Here is a 16,747-nt window from a genome sequence, read left to right as displayed (position 1 = left end):
ACTCTAGATTGAACGAGTAGCATGATGAATATAGCTGAAGAATAAATAATGAGGTAAAAGAGAAGATGAGATGCTGCCAGAAGACAAGATAAAAGAGTAAAAACATAAAAAATATAAAGTTCAACAAAATGTAGGATAGAAAAAGAAGGATTAACATCTGAATAACCAGAGAACTCACAGTGAGAGAAAAAATAAAGAATAAAAATTTCAGAAAATAACAAAGTTACCAATAAAAAAAAAAGGATGAAAGACCTCAGAATAAAGAGTTCAAAGATTACTGAACAGAAGCAGTATGAAAAAAGCCACACCTAGACTCATTATAATAAGACAAAGAAATGTTTTAAAAGCTTACAGAGAATGAACAGTTTACCCACTGTTATGAAAAAATAAGCATTAGATTGACATCAGATTTTTCAACAACATCAATAATGTAAGAAGAAAATAAAATAGTATTTTATAGTAGTGAAGGAAAATAAGCTTGAGTTTAAAATTTTATATACATTGAAATTGCTGTTTAAATGAGAAGGCATAATATGTTCTCAGCCTGTAATCCCGCGCCTTTGGGAGGCTGAAGTGAGTGAATTGCCTGAGCCCGCAGGTTCGAGACCTGCCTGGGCAGGCGAGATCTCATCTCTACAATAAATCAAAAAATTAGCCGGGCGTGGTAGCGCACGCCTGTAATTCCGGCTACTCGGAGGGCTGAGGCGGAAGGATCGCCGGAGCCCAGCAGGTCGAGGCTGCGGTGGCCGGGAGCAGCCACTGCACTCCAGTCTGGGCAACAGAGTGAGACTCCAACTCAAAAATAAATAAATAAATAAATATTTATTTATTTATGTTCTCAAGAATACAAAGTCTCAGAACCCAAAGACATACTTAAAACACTCTTGGAGAAAGTTCTCGAGAAGAAAATCCAATCAAGAAAGTTACAACAAGAAATACAGCAATAAGGGTGATTTGTCAACAAATTCAGGACCATACTTTTTAAAGGGAATTAAAGGGAATAAATTATTGCCCCCCTTCTTCTCTGTGTGTGTGTGTGTGTGTGTGTGTGTGAGAAACTCCAGAATTTAAAAATCTACATACAAAGTAGTAGCTATTTCGGTGAGGGAAAGAGAAAATCTAAAGAACGTAAGAGTATGCTTAAAAACCTAGGGACAAGACAGGAACATTAAGGTGTTTAAGAAATTTTAAAAGATAAATAAACACAGTTGTTTGTCTTAAGGCAACTATCATAAGAACAGAATCAGTATGTGTAACTTTTAATCCAGCAGGAAAAAAAATCAGTCAATCAAATGGAAAGCAAGAAAAGGGAAGACACTTTATATAATACTACAAAATGTGAAATGAGTTGCAAAAATAAGTCTTAATACTTCATCAATTACCAATCAAAAGACAAGGCTCTCATAATGGAAGATATAAAAGAACCAAACCATGTGTGATTTACAGCAAATATTCTTAAAGCAGAAAGATACATAAAGATTGAAACTAAAAAGAGGGAAAACAGATTTACCTGGTGGCAAATATGACGCAGAAGAAAGCTGAACAACAATCTCAATATGTAGCAAAATAGAGTTGAAGGCTGAAGTACACAAAAGACAAAAGAAAAGATGTTGATACAATTAAAAAGGAAACAATACAGCAAGAAGATATAGAAATCATATATAAAAAATCACCACAGCCTCACAAATTTATAAAGCAGAAATAATCACAGGTAAAAGTTGATTTTTTTATAACATTTGGAAATGTTTACACACCTCTCTCAAAAACTGGTAGATAAACTAGACAAAAAGAATCAGAGATCCCTAGCAATAAAATTATTTAAGTTCAAGCTTATTAATTAAGCCTCCATAAATAAGAAACTATCACACTCTCCCAGATTTAAAATGACCAAAGAGACATGAAAACTTACAGAAAAACATGATTCTGGCTTGCAGGGCAGGAGGTTAGGGAGTGGGTCAGCTACAAGGATCTTTATTGGGAAAACTGGTAAAATATGAATATGCACTGTGGATTAGATAATAGTATTATATCCAAGTTGAATTTCCTGAAAATGATTATTCTCCTGTGTTTATGTAAGAGAATGTCCTTATTCTTGGAAAATACATTGAAATATTTTGCAGGAAAGGAGCATGATGTCTCCAGCTTACTCTAAAATGGTTAGGAAAAAAACATTGAAGAGACAAACAGAGAAAAAACAAATATGGAAATATTTTTTTAAAGCAGGATTTATTGAGAGGACAGAAAAGCTCCCACAATGGGAGGGGACCAGAGGGGGTTGCCCCATAATTTTAAAAATGGTTTAATTTGGATAAAGTATACATTAGAATTATTTGTACTATTTTTGTAACTTTTCTATAAATTTGAAATTATTTCAAAATAAAAAGTCTCAGGCTGAGTACGGTGGTTCATGCCTGTAACCCCAGCACTTTGGGAGGCCAAGGTAGGAGGATCCCTTGAGTTCAGAAGTTCAAGACCAGCCTAGGCAATATAGCAAGACCTCATCTCTCCAAGAAAAAAAAAGGCCAGGCTCAATTGCTCAGCCGGAAATTCCAGCACTTTGCGAGTTCCAGGCAAGTGGATTGCTTTAGGCTGCGGGTTCAAGACCAATCCAGGCGACTTGGCGAGACCTTGTCTCTACAATAAATAAAAAAATTAGCCGGGCATGGTAGCATGCGCCTGTAGTTCCAACTACTTGGGAGGCTAAGGCAGAAGGATCACCAGCGCTCAGCAGGTTGACGCTGGCGTGGCCTTGAGTATGCCACTGCACTCCAGCCTGGGTGATAAAGTGAGACTCCAACTCAAAAAAAAAAAAAAATAGCTGAGTGTGGTAGCATGCACCTGTAGTCCCAGCTACTCGGGAGACTGAGGCAGCAGGATTCCCTGAACCCAGAAGGTAAAGGCTGTGTTGAGCCATGATTGTGCCACTGCACTCCAACCTGGGCAACAGAGTGAGACCCTAACTCAAAAAAAAAGTTTCAAAATGCTGTAAATAAACTTTGAGTTAAGAGAAAAATATATAAAGAATACTTAAACTTAAAAAAAAACTTAAAATATTACACAAAATGTGTTTGATCTGATTAAAGCAGAACTTAGAGGGAAGTTTTTTGCCTTTAAATACACTTATCAAGACACAAGGGAAAAAAAGTTAAAATCAAATGAACTAAACCTTCAATTCAAAAGTTAGGTAAAGAGGAACAGAATAAACCCAAAGAAAGAAGGAAATAATAAAGATATGAATAGAGATCACTGAAATAGAGAACTAAAAGCAATAAAAGAGACTAATAAAAGCAAAAGCTGACGTTTGAAATAGATTTGTATATGTTATTCCAGAAAATAGAATGAAGAACAAAATCTTCCCAACTTATTGTACAGAAAAACCTTGTATTATAAAAACAAACAAGGAAATACAAGAAAAGCAAGCTTTATGCCATGCTTGTAAAAGGTAAATACAACACCCTAAGTAAAATATTAACTAAGTAAAATCAACAGTAAATGTGTAGCTGTAAGATGAACAAATAAGTTTTCTCCCAGGAGCGCAAAGATGTTTCATATATAAAAAAAAGAACTCTCAATGGAATTCACCATATTAGGAAATTAAGGAGGAAAATACGTACAATGAAATAAATTCTGAAAAACTATTTTTAAAATTTTAAAATCTATTTACATTTATTAAAAAAAAAAAACTAGCCAAGCATAGTGGCTCATATCTGTAATCCCAGAGCTTTGGGAGGTGGAGGCAAGAGGATTGCCTGAGCCCACAGGTAAGAGACCAGCCTGGGCAACAGGATAAGACCTTGTCTCTACAATAAATCAAAAAACTAGCTGGACGTGGTGGCGCATGCCTGTGGTTCCAGCTACTTGGGAGGCTGAAGTGGAAGGATCACCTGAGCCCAGCAGGTCAAGGATGTGGTGGCCATGAGCGTGCCACTGTACTCCAGCCTAGGCAAAACAATGAGACTCCCACTCAATAAATAAATAAAAGTAAAAACCTCTTAGAAAGCTAGTAATAAAAGGAATTCTACTTAATTTAGTAGCAGTTGTCCTACAGTAAGACTTTCTGCTTCTGGGAAAATAAGAGTAGACTTTTTCCTCTTCTTCCCACTAAATATAACTAAAAACCCTGGATATCATATATAAAACAAGCATAAGAAGACTGAGGGGTGGAAATGAAGAGGCAGGATCTGAGGAATGACACAATGGTGAGCTTCCTGGGCCTTCTTTTTCCTTATATAGCCAGACTTGGGACTGAAGAAACTGGCAACTTGGAAAGACCAATAGGCATAAATAAAAATCACCTTAACCAAAAAAAAAAAAAAAAAAAAAAAAGCGCCATGGTATCACTAACCAAAAATAACTCCTCTATTCCAGGCAAACATCATAGAAATGACTGTGACTCCACTCCTATTCACACCAAAAAGACCAAATGGGAAGTCTAGATTTCCACCCTCTTTAAGTTGTAATGAAATACTCCAACATCACCCTGCATTAGTGTCCAAGAAGACCAATTCAGAAGCCAAGAATTTAATTTCTTTCGTTGTTGCAGACCAGTAATAAGGCTCTCTCCCCGAGATGTCAATGGTGATGGAGAGTAGAGGAAGAATACCTCCCCAGTGATAATGAAATGGCCAAAACAAGTTATCTAAACAGAATGGAAATGATAAAATAGGAACCTTGAAGCATCAAGAAAGAATAGACCATTGCTCTGCTAAACAATGGTCTGTCTGTGTTCTTTGAGCTGTGGCCAGCATGTTTTCTTAGCTTTGGCCTCCTCCCCTACCTTGGGGAGGTGAATTTTCTCTCTCTCTCTCTCTGTCTCTCTCTCTCTCTCTGTCTGTCTGTCTCTCTCTCTCTCTCATTCTCTCTCTCTCTCTCATTCTCTCTCTCTCATTCTCTCTCTCTCTCTCTCATTCTCTCTCTCTCTCTCTCATTTACTTTAAAAATAAACTATATTTTCTAATCTAAAAAAAAAGAAAGATAGAAGAATACGGTAAGCAAATATGTGGGTAAACACAATAAATTTTCTTCCCTCTTGAGTTGTCTAAAGTATGTTAAATGGTTGAAGCAAATTGTAACACTATCTAATGTAGTTTCAAATGTTTGTAGAGAAAATATTCAAGACAAGTATATTTTCAGTGGGGGGAGGTAAAGAGATGGACCATAAAGGGAAGTAAGATTTCTACAATTTATTTGAAATGGCAAATGATGACTCCAGTAGACTGAGACAAGTTACATATATATAATATTTAAGGCAACCACTTAAAATTATGCAGTGATACACTCAAGAACACTGTAGATAAATAAAAGTGGAATTATTAAAAATGTTCTAGTAAGTAACAGAAAGACAGAAAAAAAGTAAACAAAGAAATTAAAAATGGAGAAAACAAACAGAAAATAAATAAAATGGCAGAATTAAGTCCTACCTTGTTACTACAGACTGAATTATGTCCCACAAATTTCTTTGTTGAAGCCCTAATCCCCAGTAAGACTGTATTTAGAGATAGGGCCTTTTCAGAAGTACTTCAGGTAAAATGAGGTCATAAAGGCAGGTCCCTGATCTGATAGGATTTAATGTCCTTATAGGAAGAGGAAGAGAGACCAGGGTGTGCTCTCTCCCACTCTCTCTCCCTAACTTCCTCTCTCTCTTTCTCTCTCACCTCACCCCTCTTGTAAAGACCCAGTGAGAAGGCAGCAACTATCTGCAAGCCAGGAAGAGCCCTTACCAGAAATCGACCATGCTGGCACTCTTATCTTGAATTCCTAGCCTCCAAAACTGTGAGAAAATGTGTTTCTGTTGTTTAAACCACCTAGTCTATGGCATTTTGCTATGGCAGCCCAAGCTGAATAATACATATATCAATAATGACATTATTCCTAATACAAAAACAAATGGTAAATGTTTAAGGTGGTAAAGTAGATACCCCAATTACCCTGATTTGATCATTATCCATTGTATGCTTATATCAAACATCACATGTACCTCATTATATATACAATATATACAGTTATTATGTACTCATGATAAAGAAAAAATAATTACCATTAAATGCAAATGATCTCAATACAACAATTAAATGGTGGAGAGTGGCAGAATAGATTTTTAAAAGGTTAATGAAAGATCTGATATCTACAAGGATCCCAGTTCAAATATAACAAAATAGGCAAGTTAAAAATAAAAGGATGGAAAAAAACATATCATGTAACCATTAATCAAAGGAAAACAGAAGTATCAGATAGAGTAAACTTCAGAACAATAAAAAAAAAAGTATCAGAGACCAGGTAAGGATACGTTGTAATAATAAGTCTACCAGGAAGACATTGCAATCATTTGTTATGCTCCAAAAGCCAAAAACATGATCCATAAAAGGAAAAATGCATAAGTTGGACCTCATGAAGATTAAAAACTGTTGCTTTGTGAAAGACCTGTAAAGAGAATGAAAAGATAAGCTACAGAATGGAAGAAAATATTTGCAAACCATGTCTCCAACAAAGGAATAGTATCTAGAACATATAGCAAATTATGAAAATTCAACAGTAAAAAAAAAATTACAAAATGGGAAAAAGACATTAAGAGACATCTCATCAAAGAGGATAAACAGAAGGCAGATAAGCAAATGAAAAGATGTTCAATATCATTAACCATTCAGGAAATACAAATTAAAACCAGAATGAGATCTCACCACACACCTATTAGAATGGCTAAAATAAAAAAATAGCGACAAAACCAAATGCCGGTGAAGACAGAGAAAAACCAAGGCACTCATACACTGCTGGTGTAGCCACTCTGGAAAACAGGCTGGCAATTTCTTTAAAAAACTAAAAATGCAACCACCATACAATTCAGCAATTTTACTTCTGGACATCTGTCCCAGAGAAATGAAGACTTACATCTACACAATAATTTGTACATAAATGTTTACAGCTGCTTTATTCATATCAACCAAACACTAGAAAACAACCTAGATTTCTTCAGTGGGTAAATAGCCCTACATCCATACCATGGACTATGACTCAGCAATAAGGAATTATTGACATGTGCAGCAACCTTGTATAAGTTCAAGAGAAACATGTTGAGAAAAAAAGTCAGTCTCAAAAGGCTTTACATACTGTGCGTTTCCATTTATTAAATGTTTTGTCCTCTTGAAATGACAAAATTTTATTTCAAAATAACAAAATGTTGTCTTGAAATTTCAAAATTATAGAAATAAAGAACAGATTAGCCATTGCTAGACATTGAGGAGAGTGTGGGATGGCAGGGAAATGGGTGTGGCAAGAAAAGAGCAATGTGAGGAATCCTTGTGACGATAGAAATGTTCCCTATCTTGATTGTATCGATGCATCCTAGTTGTAAAATTATACCACAGTTTTGCAAGATGCTACCGTCAGAGGAAACTGGGTAAAGGGTACATAAGCTCTGCTTTCATTATTTCTTACAACTGCATGTGAATCTACAATACACAGCAAAATGTGTACTTAATGGAGATTTAGTTGTATTTACTTTGAAAGTGATCCTCACTGGCGAGACACAGTGACTCATGCCTATAATCTCAGCATTTTGGGAGGCCAAGGAGGGAGGATTGCTTGAATCCAGGAGTTTGAGATCAGCCTAGGCAACATAGCGAGGTCTCATCTCTACAAAAAAATCAAAAAAATAAGCCAGATGTACGGGTGGGCGCTTGTAGTCCCAGTTATTTGGGAGGCTAAGCCAAAAGAATTACTTGAGCCCAGGAGGTAGAGGTTGTGGTGAGCTGTGATTGTGCCGCAGCACTCCAGTTTGGGAGACAGAATAAGATCCCCCCACACACTAAAAAAAAAAAGATGCTTGTGATCACATTACTGCTTGACACAGAACTTGAGAACCTAGCCAATTACATGAAAAAGAAAACTCAGAATTTTAAGTTAAAACAGAAAATTCTCAGGGTTTGCAGGTGATACTGTTAGCTACCTGGAAACGGAGAGCAACAGAGAGAATATCAATAACAATAAGTAAATAAATAAATAAAACCAATAAGAGAATCCAGCAAGGCTATTATCCCATATAAGATCAACCTACCAACATTCATTAATTACTAATAATTGTGAATCACATATCTGATAAAGGACTAATATCCAGAATACATAAAGAACTCCTATAACTCAACAATTATAAAATGGGTAAAGGAGGCAAACATTTTTCCAAAGATGATACACAAATGGCCAACAGGCATGTGAAAAGAAGCTCAATATCATTAGAGAAACGCAAATCAAAACCATGATGAGTTATTACCTCACACCCCTTAACGTGGCTACTATAAAAACCAAATAAAGAAGGAATGAAGAGAGGGAAGGGTGAGAGAAAAGGGGGGAGGGTAGAAGGGAGAGAGGGAGGGAAGAAGTAAAGGGAGGAAATAACAAGTGTTGGGAAGGACACAGAGAAATTGGAACACTGTCACTAGGGTTGTAAAATGGTGCAACTGCTTTGGAAGACAATATGGCAGCTCCTCAAAATATTAAAAATAGGGGTATCATATGACCCAGCCATTCCACTTCTAGGGATATAGCCAAAAGAATGGAAAGCAGGCGCCTAAGCATATATTTACATACCCATGTTCATAGCAGCACTATTCACAACAGCCAAGAGGTGGAAGTAACAAATGGAAATTGGTGGATGAACAGATAAACAAAATGTGGTATATACATACAATGGAATATTGTTCGATCTTAAAAAGGAAGGAAATTCTGACACAAGCTACAACATGAAGGAACCTGGAGGACATCATGCTAAGGGAAATAAGCCAGGTTTAGAAAGACAAAACCTGCATTACGTTAACGAGGCACCTAGAATAGTCAAATTCATAGAAACAGAAAGTAGAACGATGGTTTTCTGAGGGCAGAGAGAGGAAAAGGGAAAGTTATTGTTCAATGAGTCTAGAGTTCTGGTTTTGCAAGCTGAAAACATTTTGAAGACCAGTGGCACAATGATGTGAATATACTTAACACTGTTGAGCTGTACACTTAAAAGTGGTTAAGATGGTAAATTTGAGGTTATATGTTTTTTTTTTAACCACAATGTTTAAGTTTCCACACCAGAAATGACAGATATATAAATAAAATTGTTGTAAGAAACCAGTCACAATGGCAGAAAAAGCTATAACATGTTCAAGAATCAACTGAGCAAACCCAGGACCACTATGAAAAAGTAAAATTCAAAAACCATAATAGGCTGTGGGTGGTAGCTCATGCCTGTAATCCCAACACTTTGGGAGGCCAAGGTGGGAGGACTGCTTGAGTTCAGGAGTTCAAGACCAGCATAGGCAACATAGCCGACATCATCTCTACAAAAAAATTAACCAGGCATAGTGATGTACGCCTGTAGTCCCAAGCTACCTGAAAGACTGAACCCGGGGGGGGCGGTGGAGGATGGGATTAACAGTAGCAAATATCTGTCTGGGGATGGGGAAACACCTCTTATCAACAGGGTGCCTGAATGAAACGTAATTGTACACCTAACCCTTAACTGTACCCCACAAAACCATAATTAAAAATATTGATTAAAAAAAAAAGAAAGAAAGGCTGAACCCAGAAGGTTGAAGCTTCAATGAGCCATGATCCTACCACTGTACTGCAGCCTGGGTGACAGAGTAAGACTCCAACCCAAAAAATAAAATAAAAACCATAAATAAAAAGCAAAAAAGACAATTTGAATATATGAAGAAATACTCTCTGCTTTTTTTGTGGGATGGCTTAATAATAAAAATAAATCAATTAATCCCAAACTGCTCTATAAATTCAGTATAACCTCAATCAAAATTCAAGCAAGGAGAGCAAAACTAGAAGGGAATATTCTCCCAGTTTCCACAGTAGGAAATTACAAATTTAGTTTTCTCTTTTTTTATTCCTGTCCAAAGCCAAAGGAAGCCCACATTTTGCACTCTCTCTCCCACCTTGAAACATTGCTTTCTTTCCTTCCCCTTGTGAATATGCCTGCCACCTATCCTTCTGTCCTCCTAGACCCACTCTCCACACTTCTACACTCTGGCGTCCACCCAGGTTGCTGACCTGCATGACATTGCTGACTCCCGGGCTCCCTGGTTTCCTCTTGCTTTTAACTCCAGTCTGAGAGCAGAGGGAGGAGGCGGGTGAGGTCAGGTTTTCTAATCCCTTGGTTCCCTTCCTGCAAGGTAACCTTGGGCTGCTGTGTCCCTTGTCTGAAGGGCACTGCTCCTGGCAAGGTGGCAACTCTACAGAACTGGCTCTCTTGAGTCCTGCTAACCCCTCCCATCCTTGGCCGCTTTGGACCTCAGGGTAGTAACAGCTCAGCTGCTGCTAGCTCCAGGTTACTGTGCTGTCCTCCACCCACTTCTCTGTATATACGTCCTTATAAATAAACTCTCCTTGAACTATCCTATTTTGAGTGTGCCATCTGTTTTCTGATGAGACTCTGACACAATAAAAGCCATTTCTTCTTTCCTTCCCTGTCCCAGACTAGCCTGGCCAGGGGCTCTTGGAAGCCTTATATGTGATGGAAGAGGAAGGGTCTGAGAGTCCATGAGCCCCCATCTGGGAACAATCTCTGTGGGTATGGGGCCCCTCCACTTTCTGCAGCTCCTGAGGACTGGTCTGGCCAAGGAGTGACAGAAAGCACCAAAGAGGAATCCCTCATCACTTGCTTCAAGGCATTCTGAGGGCTCTTGGGAATGGCAGGCACTCAAGCCAAAAGCAAAATGAGGGTGAGATTGAACTTTACCCTCCTTTGTAATCTGATTTGCCCAGTTTTACCTTGGAAACAGAATTAGCTAAGAAAATGGTCTAAAAATAATTTTCATAAGCAGACGTTGAGATGAAAAGCCAATCCTTGTCTGTTTCTTCCACAAGAAAGGGTGTATGGGTGAGGAGGCAAAGAAAGCCTGGACTCGGCTGGGCATGGTGGCTCACTCCTATAATCCTAGCACTTTGGGAGGCCGAGGTAAGAGGATTGCCTGAGCCTACGGGTTCGAGACCAGCCTGGGCAACTTGGCGAGACCTCATCTCTACAATAAACCTAAAAATCAGCCAGGCATGGTGGCACATACCTGTAGTTCCAGCTACTTGGAAGGCTGAAATAGAAGGATCATCTGAGCCCAGCAGGTCGAGGCTGCAGTGGCCTTGAGCATGCCATTACCCTCCAACCTGGGTGACAGTGAGATTCCAACTCAAAAAAAAAAAAAGAAAGAAAGAAAGCCTGGACCCCAGGAACATGTTCTCCCTCAGGAAGAAAATTGCTGAGGCTACCCCCTTCCCACTGTGTATTTGAGTTTTAATCCCATTGTCTTTAAATGATCAAAAGAGGAACCTTAAATCTGGGGTCAACACATTTCTCTAAAGTATTGTTATCTGTCCCCAAGGGTTGAAGGAATGCCTGCACTGTGCATGACCTCATGAACACAGACCCAGTTATTTTATGGGTGGAGAGTTGAACTAGATGAACTTTAAAGCCAAGTCCAGCTCCAAATTTAGCTTTTAAAACAAACAAGACATTGAAGGGAGAAAACAATTCACTGTACCACATGAATATATAATCTGAAAGCCACATCCTCATTCTCTCTCTCTCCCAGTCTCTCTCTCTCTCATACAAAAGAGCATGTGAGCGCGCGCGCGCGCGCACACACACACACACACACACACACACACACACACACACACACACACACACACACCTCTTTTTGGCAATCCACAATGTTTAACATTTTACTCTCTTCACACAATCCTGGAGTTGGTCCACCACCATCCTTCTTATACCTTCCTTCCAGGCACCCTTGTGTATTGACAAATATATTCCCTTCTACCTACAGTAATCTGACTTCCTGGATCAGAGGAGACCTACATAGTGCTTTTTCCTATTCCTCACCTGGAAGAGGACAGCCTTCCTTATAAAATAAAAATCTACAAAGTTAGGAAAGAGAAAAGCCTGCACCAGGGATTCTTGGAAGGGGAACTGGAAGCTGTCCAGTTGGTCAACTCTCTCCTTCCTTCCCCTGGGGTTCTGTCATTTTGATTCCCACTGCTGTGACCAGACCAGACCCTTCAGATATGCTGCTTCTCCTTTACAATTGTCCAGGTAAAACTTAAAGTTCCACCCTCAGACTAAACTAGAATTTCAAAAGGAATTTACCTTGCCAAACAAACAAAAACAAGAACAGTGAATAGAAAACAAAAGTGAAACAAACTGGTAAAATGTGTCGAGATTAATTTCTGAGCCTACTAGCTTCCCCAACACACAGCACTCTGTTTCTTTCTGTCTTGTATGGCCCTGCTCAGAGATAACCATTTTGAATGCATGAACACTTTCTCCTCCCATTTTCTTCCCATAAACTACTTCCAGAAGTGATGCTCTAATGCCAAAGATTCTTCTGGGAAAATCATGGATGTGGAGCAGATCAATTCATCAATTGAACAAGCATTTAGCACCTATTTGGACATCCAAAATATGTAACCAGTGCTGCCCTCACTCTTCTCCAGGGCCACATCAGCACAGAAATAGTCTAGGGACAAGATTCTAGCCCCCATGACCACTCCTCCCACCTACCCACATCCACCACAGGGTCCACACACAATCTGTCTTCTGACCCCTTCCCCAGCTCATCAGAGCCTGATCTTATGCGTTCCTACATGGATAACCACACACAGTCATGTATCCATAACCCTGTGCTCCCTCCACAATCTTTTGTTAGGCTGAGCTCTTTCAGGACTTGTCTTGTTTCTGGTTTCTTGTCCTTACTCTCTAAGTACCCAACGCTAATTCCAAAAACAATTCCACAGCCCACCTTTCTGTGTCCAATAGGTGTCGCCCTTCACTGGAAAACAAACAGACCAGTTGGTATCTATTCCACAGGTGGACCCACCCAAACAGCAAATTCCCTTGGGCTTAGGGTAGAAGGGAACGGAAGGGTGACCCTGAAGAGATGTGTGCTCACTAGCATGAGGGTCTTCAGAATAATCGACTTCAGGTAGACAAGCATCCTGTAGAAAACCAGTTCTTTGACCTTGGATTAGTCATTTGTCTCTGAACCTCACATTCTTTTGACATGGAGGGAGACAATCTGTTCCTTATAGTAATTGTGAGAAGACAAGGAACAAACACAAATCACTTAGCCCAGTGCCTGGCACGATAATCACTCAAGCTACGTTTTCTTCCCCCATTCAAGGTATGGAAGAAATGACTTTCTAGAACTCACATCTGAAGTTAAGTTCTGCCCCCTGAATCCTGACTGAGGGGTCTGCCTTAGGGCTGTGATGAGAATCATATTAAATGATACATGTAAGGTGCCTTGTGGAAAGCTAGGCCTAGAGAGTTGAATAACTGATCATAGCTAGCATCACTATTGCAGGCTGGCTAGATGCCAGACAGTATTCATAGCCATTTACAAGTATGAACTCATTTAATCCTCAGAAGATTCCATATGAGGTGACTAAATTGTTAATCCCCTTCCTCTTCCTTATTCTGTGACTCCCACCAGTTGAACTTCTTCTTATGAACTGTAAATCAGAATGCTGCCCCAAATTCTGTTGTGTCTACATGGGAAAATGGGAGGAGGCTGTCTGGCTTCTCCACTCAAGTAGGTGAGAATCAATCTCAGACCCTGCTCCACCCATATTCCTTCCCCAGGAACCCAGGAAAAAAGACATGAAAGAATAATATTTCCACCAGACTTTATTTCTCAGAGATGATTACCAGCAGCATATGATCCTCAGAGAGCATCACCGTTCTCTGTGGCACAGGGAGGGTCTTTAAACTCCCTTTCTCAGATTATATTCACCCCAAAAATATAGCCTAGGATGATTATTTGGTTATACAATATTCCCAGGAATTAGTTCTCCCAAGTTGCTACAGTTTATGTAAGGGAAACTGGGAATTTCAAAGAATTAGACAAAGAAACCACAGGATCCAAGAGAATATGGGGGTTTGAAGATGGTGGTAGGGCATGGAAGCATCATTAGGAGTTTGAATCTCCTTCTCACTTGGAGTGAAAGTTGTAGGATTCTGCCTCTAGGAAATGTGCCGTCCTGCAAAAGAAATAAGAAGGAGATAATGAGACTTCAATCCAGCTGGGCTCTATCATTTTCTCTGTCCCAGCCCAGGTCCCTTCACACAGTGATATTGAAAATCCTATGTCATCAACAACAGATACAAAGGAACCACCTTCAGTCTCCTCCCCATAGACATTTCAGTGGATAAAAGAGCATGTAGGCTCTCCTCTTTTCTGCTCCTAATCCTAACAGTGGGAGCTTAGATCATATCCTTGGCTAGATCTTCATGGAAGACCACCCTACTACAAGCACCATTAGCTGAGCCCAACACTGACTCCCTCTATCCTTCAAAGGACCAGCAGGAAAACAACACCAGAGATGTTACCTTCTGGATAATTGGACCCAGGAAGAGGAATGTAGCCTAAAAGAGGAAAACACTTAATTAGACCAGTCTTTGTGGATAAAAGTATGTAGCATTATTCACAACAAATGGAGCAGGAATGAGATAGTCAGTCTCAAAGAGAAAGTAAGCAGAGATTGAGAGCAAGAGTGGGGAAGGTCAGGGGTGTCACTCACTAGAGGAGGCAGCCCTTTGCCAGCTGATCAACCCAAGAGAGAACATGATGAGGCCCAGGCCCAGGGTCACTGCAGACACAGAAACCTTCACGGTTGTTGGGGGGGACAGACTGGGTGCTGCAAAAAATAGAAACTTGCTAGAGCCAGTTTCTCTTGCTCACTCCCAGAACAACTTAATTTATTGCAACCTCCTCCTAGCAGGTTCAAAGTTTCAAGGGTTTTTGCTCACACCACCCCGCACCCAAGGAACTGGCCTTTCTCAATCCTCTCTTCCTGTAGACCTAGAATAAACCTGGGGAACCCATTCCCCCCAGAGTTAACACCCCAGCTTCTAGGTCTTCTCTACTACTGTGGAGCCTCTCAAGGCATCCTCTTTCTTCTTCACCCCAAGAGCACCCTCACCAGGATAAAGCATTCCCAATTCCCTCTTTATTACTCCAATAATGACAGTGTTTGCCCTCACTTGTTCCAACTGAACAGTTCCTACAAAATATCTTTTCACGTTTCTTATCCTCCAATGGTCCTATCCGGTGGGTTATCCTAGTACTTGTGTGTTTTCTATGTCTAGATTTGCCACATGTCCTTTCAGAGATTGTCTCCATCCCACTCCACAGCCCCTCCCACCCCACCTCCACTTTCTGGATGGGTCCTGTGCTGAATCATGTTCCACACAGAATTTTTTTTTCCTATGATAAAATGAACACTCCATCACCAAGGGAACGTTCTTGTGCACCCTGCAAGGAGCCCTTCCTAGGATAACTCAAGTGAGCATGTTAGTTCCACTCTCTCCTCTCTTCCCCATTCTCCTCACAGCTGCCCAGCTCTCAGAAGCTGGTCTGGGAATCTTGTTCCTTGGCTTTTTGTAGACACCTTTCCTCTTTCTCATTCCTTCCTCTTTTCTTTCCCCCAAATCCCCAAATCTGTGCAACTTCTCTTGTTACCTTTAACTATTCCCAATCCTGGTTTTGTTCAAACAGTGGTAATGAATTCTTCATGCACTAGCCCCCAAGCACACACACCAAAGTGTCTGCCAGCCCTGGCTTTGCTACTCCCTTATGCTTGATAGAGCAGCCCGAATACAGTACTGCCCCCACACCAAGGGAAGTCTCCCTTCTTCTTCAGTCTTTGTCATTGCTTTGAGTCCCATTCATGACCTGACACCAAATAGCTGAAATCTAAGGAGCCTAGAATAGGGTATTATTACAATTTGGGGTTCTGAGAATATGGTTGCCTAATCTACACCCTCTTTTTGGTGGAATCATGCTCTCTTCCCACCCTCAAACACAAACACAGCATCAACCACACCTCAATAGCAATAATAACAATGACTAATTATTTCAATTCCTTTTTCCCACTGCTTTGTTTCTGGTCCTAAACCCTTCACAAGTTCTCCAGACTCACTCCCACTCACAGCAGTCCCCTCCCTGCCATGCACCATGTATTCATCCACATCTCACTTCCTCTGCTTTAACCCTAATTCTTTCCAACCACCATACACTTACTCCAGAACTGAAGGATGGGCTCAGGAGCCCCAATGTGCTCCACCACGCAAGTGTAGATGTCCCCATAAGAGGGGGTTAATGCTAAATGGGAGAGGGTCTGGTATGTCCAGTCTCCATTGGGTTGGGCAGTCTTCTGGGCACTGCTGTGAGGGATGATAGGCTGCCCGTTCTTCCTCCATGTGATGATCACATCAGCTGGATAGAAGCCCCACACATAGCAGGCCAGCATCACAGGTTCTCTCGTGTTAAAAGGAGTGGTTCGGGCTATTTGCACAGATGGTGGCCCTGCACAAGAGAAAAAAACATGTTCAGGAAAGAGGGTGATATTCTGACTTCTCCATCCTGGTTCCTTTTCTATTTCCATTATAGATTTTGCCGAATTATTTTCTGCTACCACCCGTCTGCCCTGCTGCCTCACTGCCCCTTGAAAGTGAAAGTAAAGAGTTAAAATTTACTCCTGCTTTATTCTTTCTTCTTTCCCATTCCTTCATTTCCCCTTTATTGCTTTCCTCCTCCAAAATTATGTCTGAGCACAATTAGTAGAATCCAGGTCTGAACTGCAAACTGCTTCAGAAGTCACTGTATTTATTTCAAGGCCATAGCTTGAAAGTACACAAGCCAAGAGTAATCCAGAGTTGTAAGGTGGAGTTTGTAAAGGAAAATTTTTCTCTAAATCGTGTTTAACA

The 16,747-nt window shown here is 40.1% G+C and overlaps 1 protein-coding gene across 4 annotated transcripts in view; it reads right to left on the bottom strand.

The window, feature by feature from the left end:
• Positions 1–13,648: 13,648 nt before the first annotated feature.
• Positions 13,649–16,747, bottom strand: part of LOC103271929 (HLA class II histocompatibility antigen, DM alpha chain) — a 36,172-nt gene continuing 33,073 nt past the window's right edge. For 2 of the 4 annotated variants that reach the window (XM_008069428.1, XM_008069429.2), the window contains exons 3-6: positions 16,062–16,346; positions 14,560–14,676; positions 14,369–14,404; positions 13,649–14,019 (exon numbers count right to left, since the gene is read on the bottom strand). In XM_008069428.1, the coding sequence (XP_008067619.1) occupies positions 14,003–14,019; positions 14,369–14,404; positions 14,560–14,676; positions 16,062–16,346 (455 nt within the window). In that variant the 3' untranslated portion in view covers positions 13,649–14,002. Of the gene's footprint in view, positions 14,020–14,368; positions 14,405–14,559; positions 14,677–16,061; positions 16,347–16,747 lie in introns of those variants that run through there. The other 2 variants (XM_021718251.1, XM_021718250.1) reach the window with 2 other exon arrangements.

Source organism: Carlito syrichta, unplaced genomic scaffold (assembly GCF_000164805.1).
Source record: "Carlito syrichta isolate Samal-C Ts95f unplaced genomic scaffold, Tarsius_syrichta-2.0.1 Scaffold312028, whole genome shotgun sequence".
Classification (NCBI taxonomy): Eukaryota; Metazoa; Chordata; class Mammalia; order Primates; family Tarsiidae; genus Carlito; species Carlito syrichta.
Note: the sequence above shows the minus strand (reverse complement) of the source record. Positions and strands in the feature narration are given on the sequence as shown.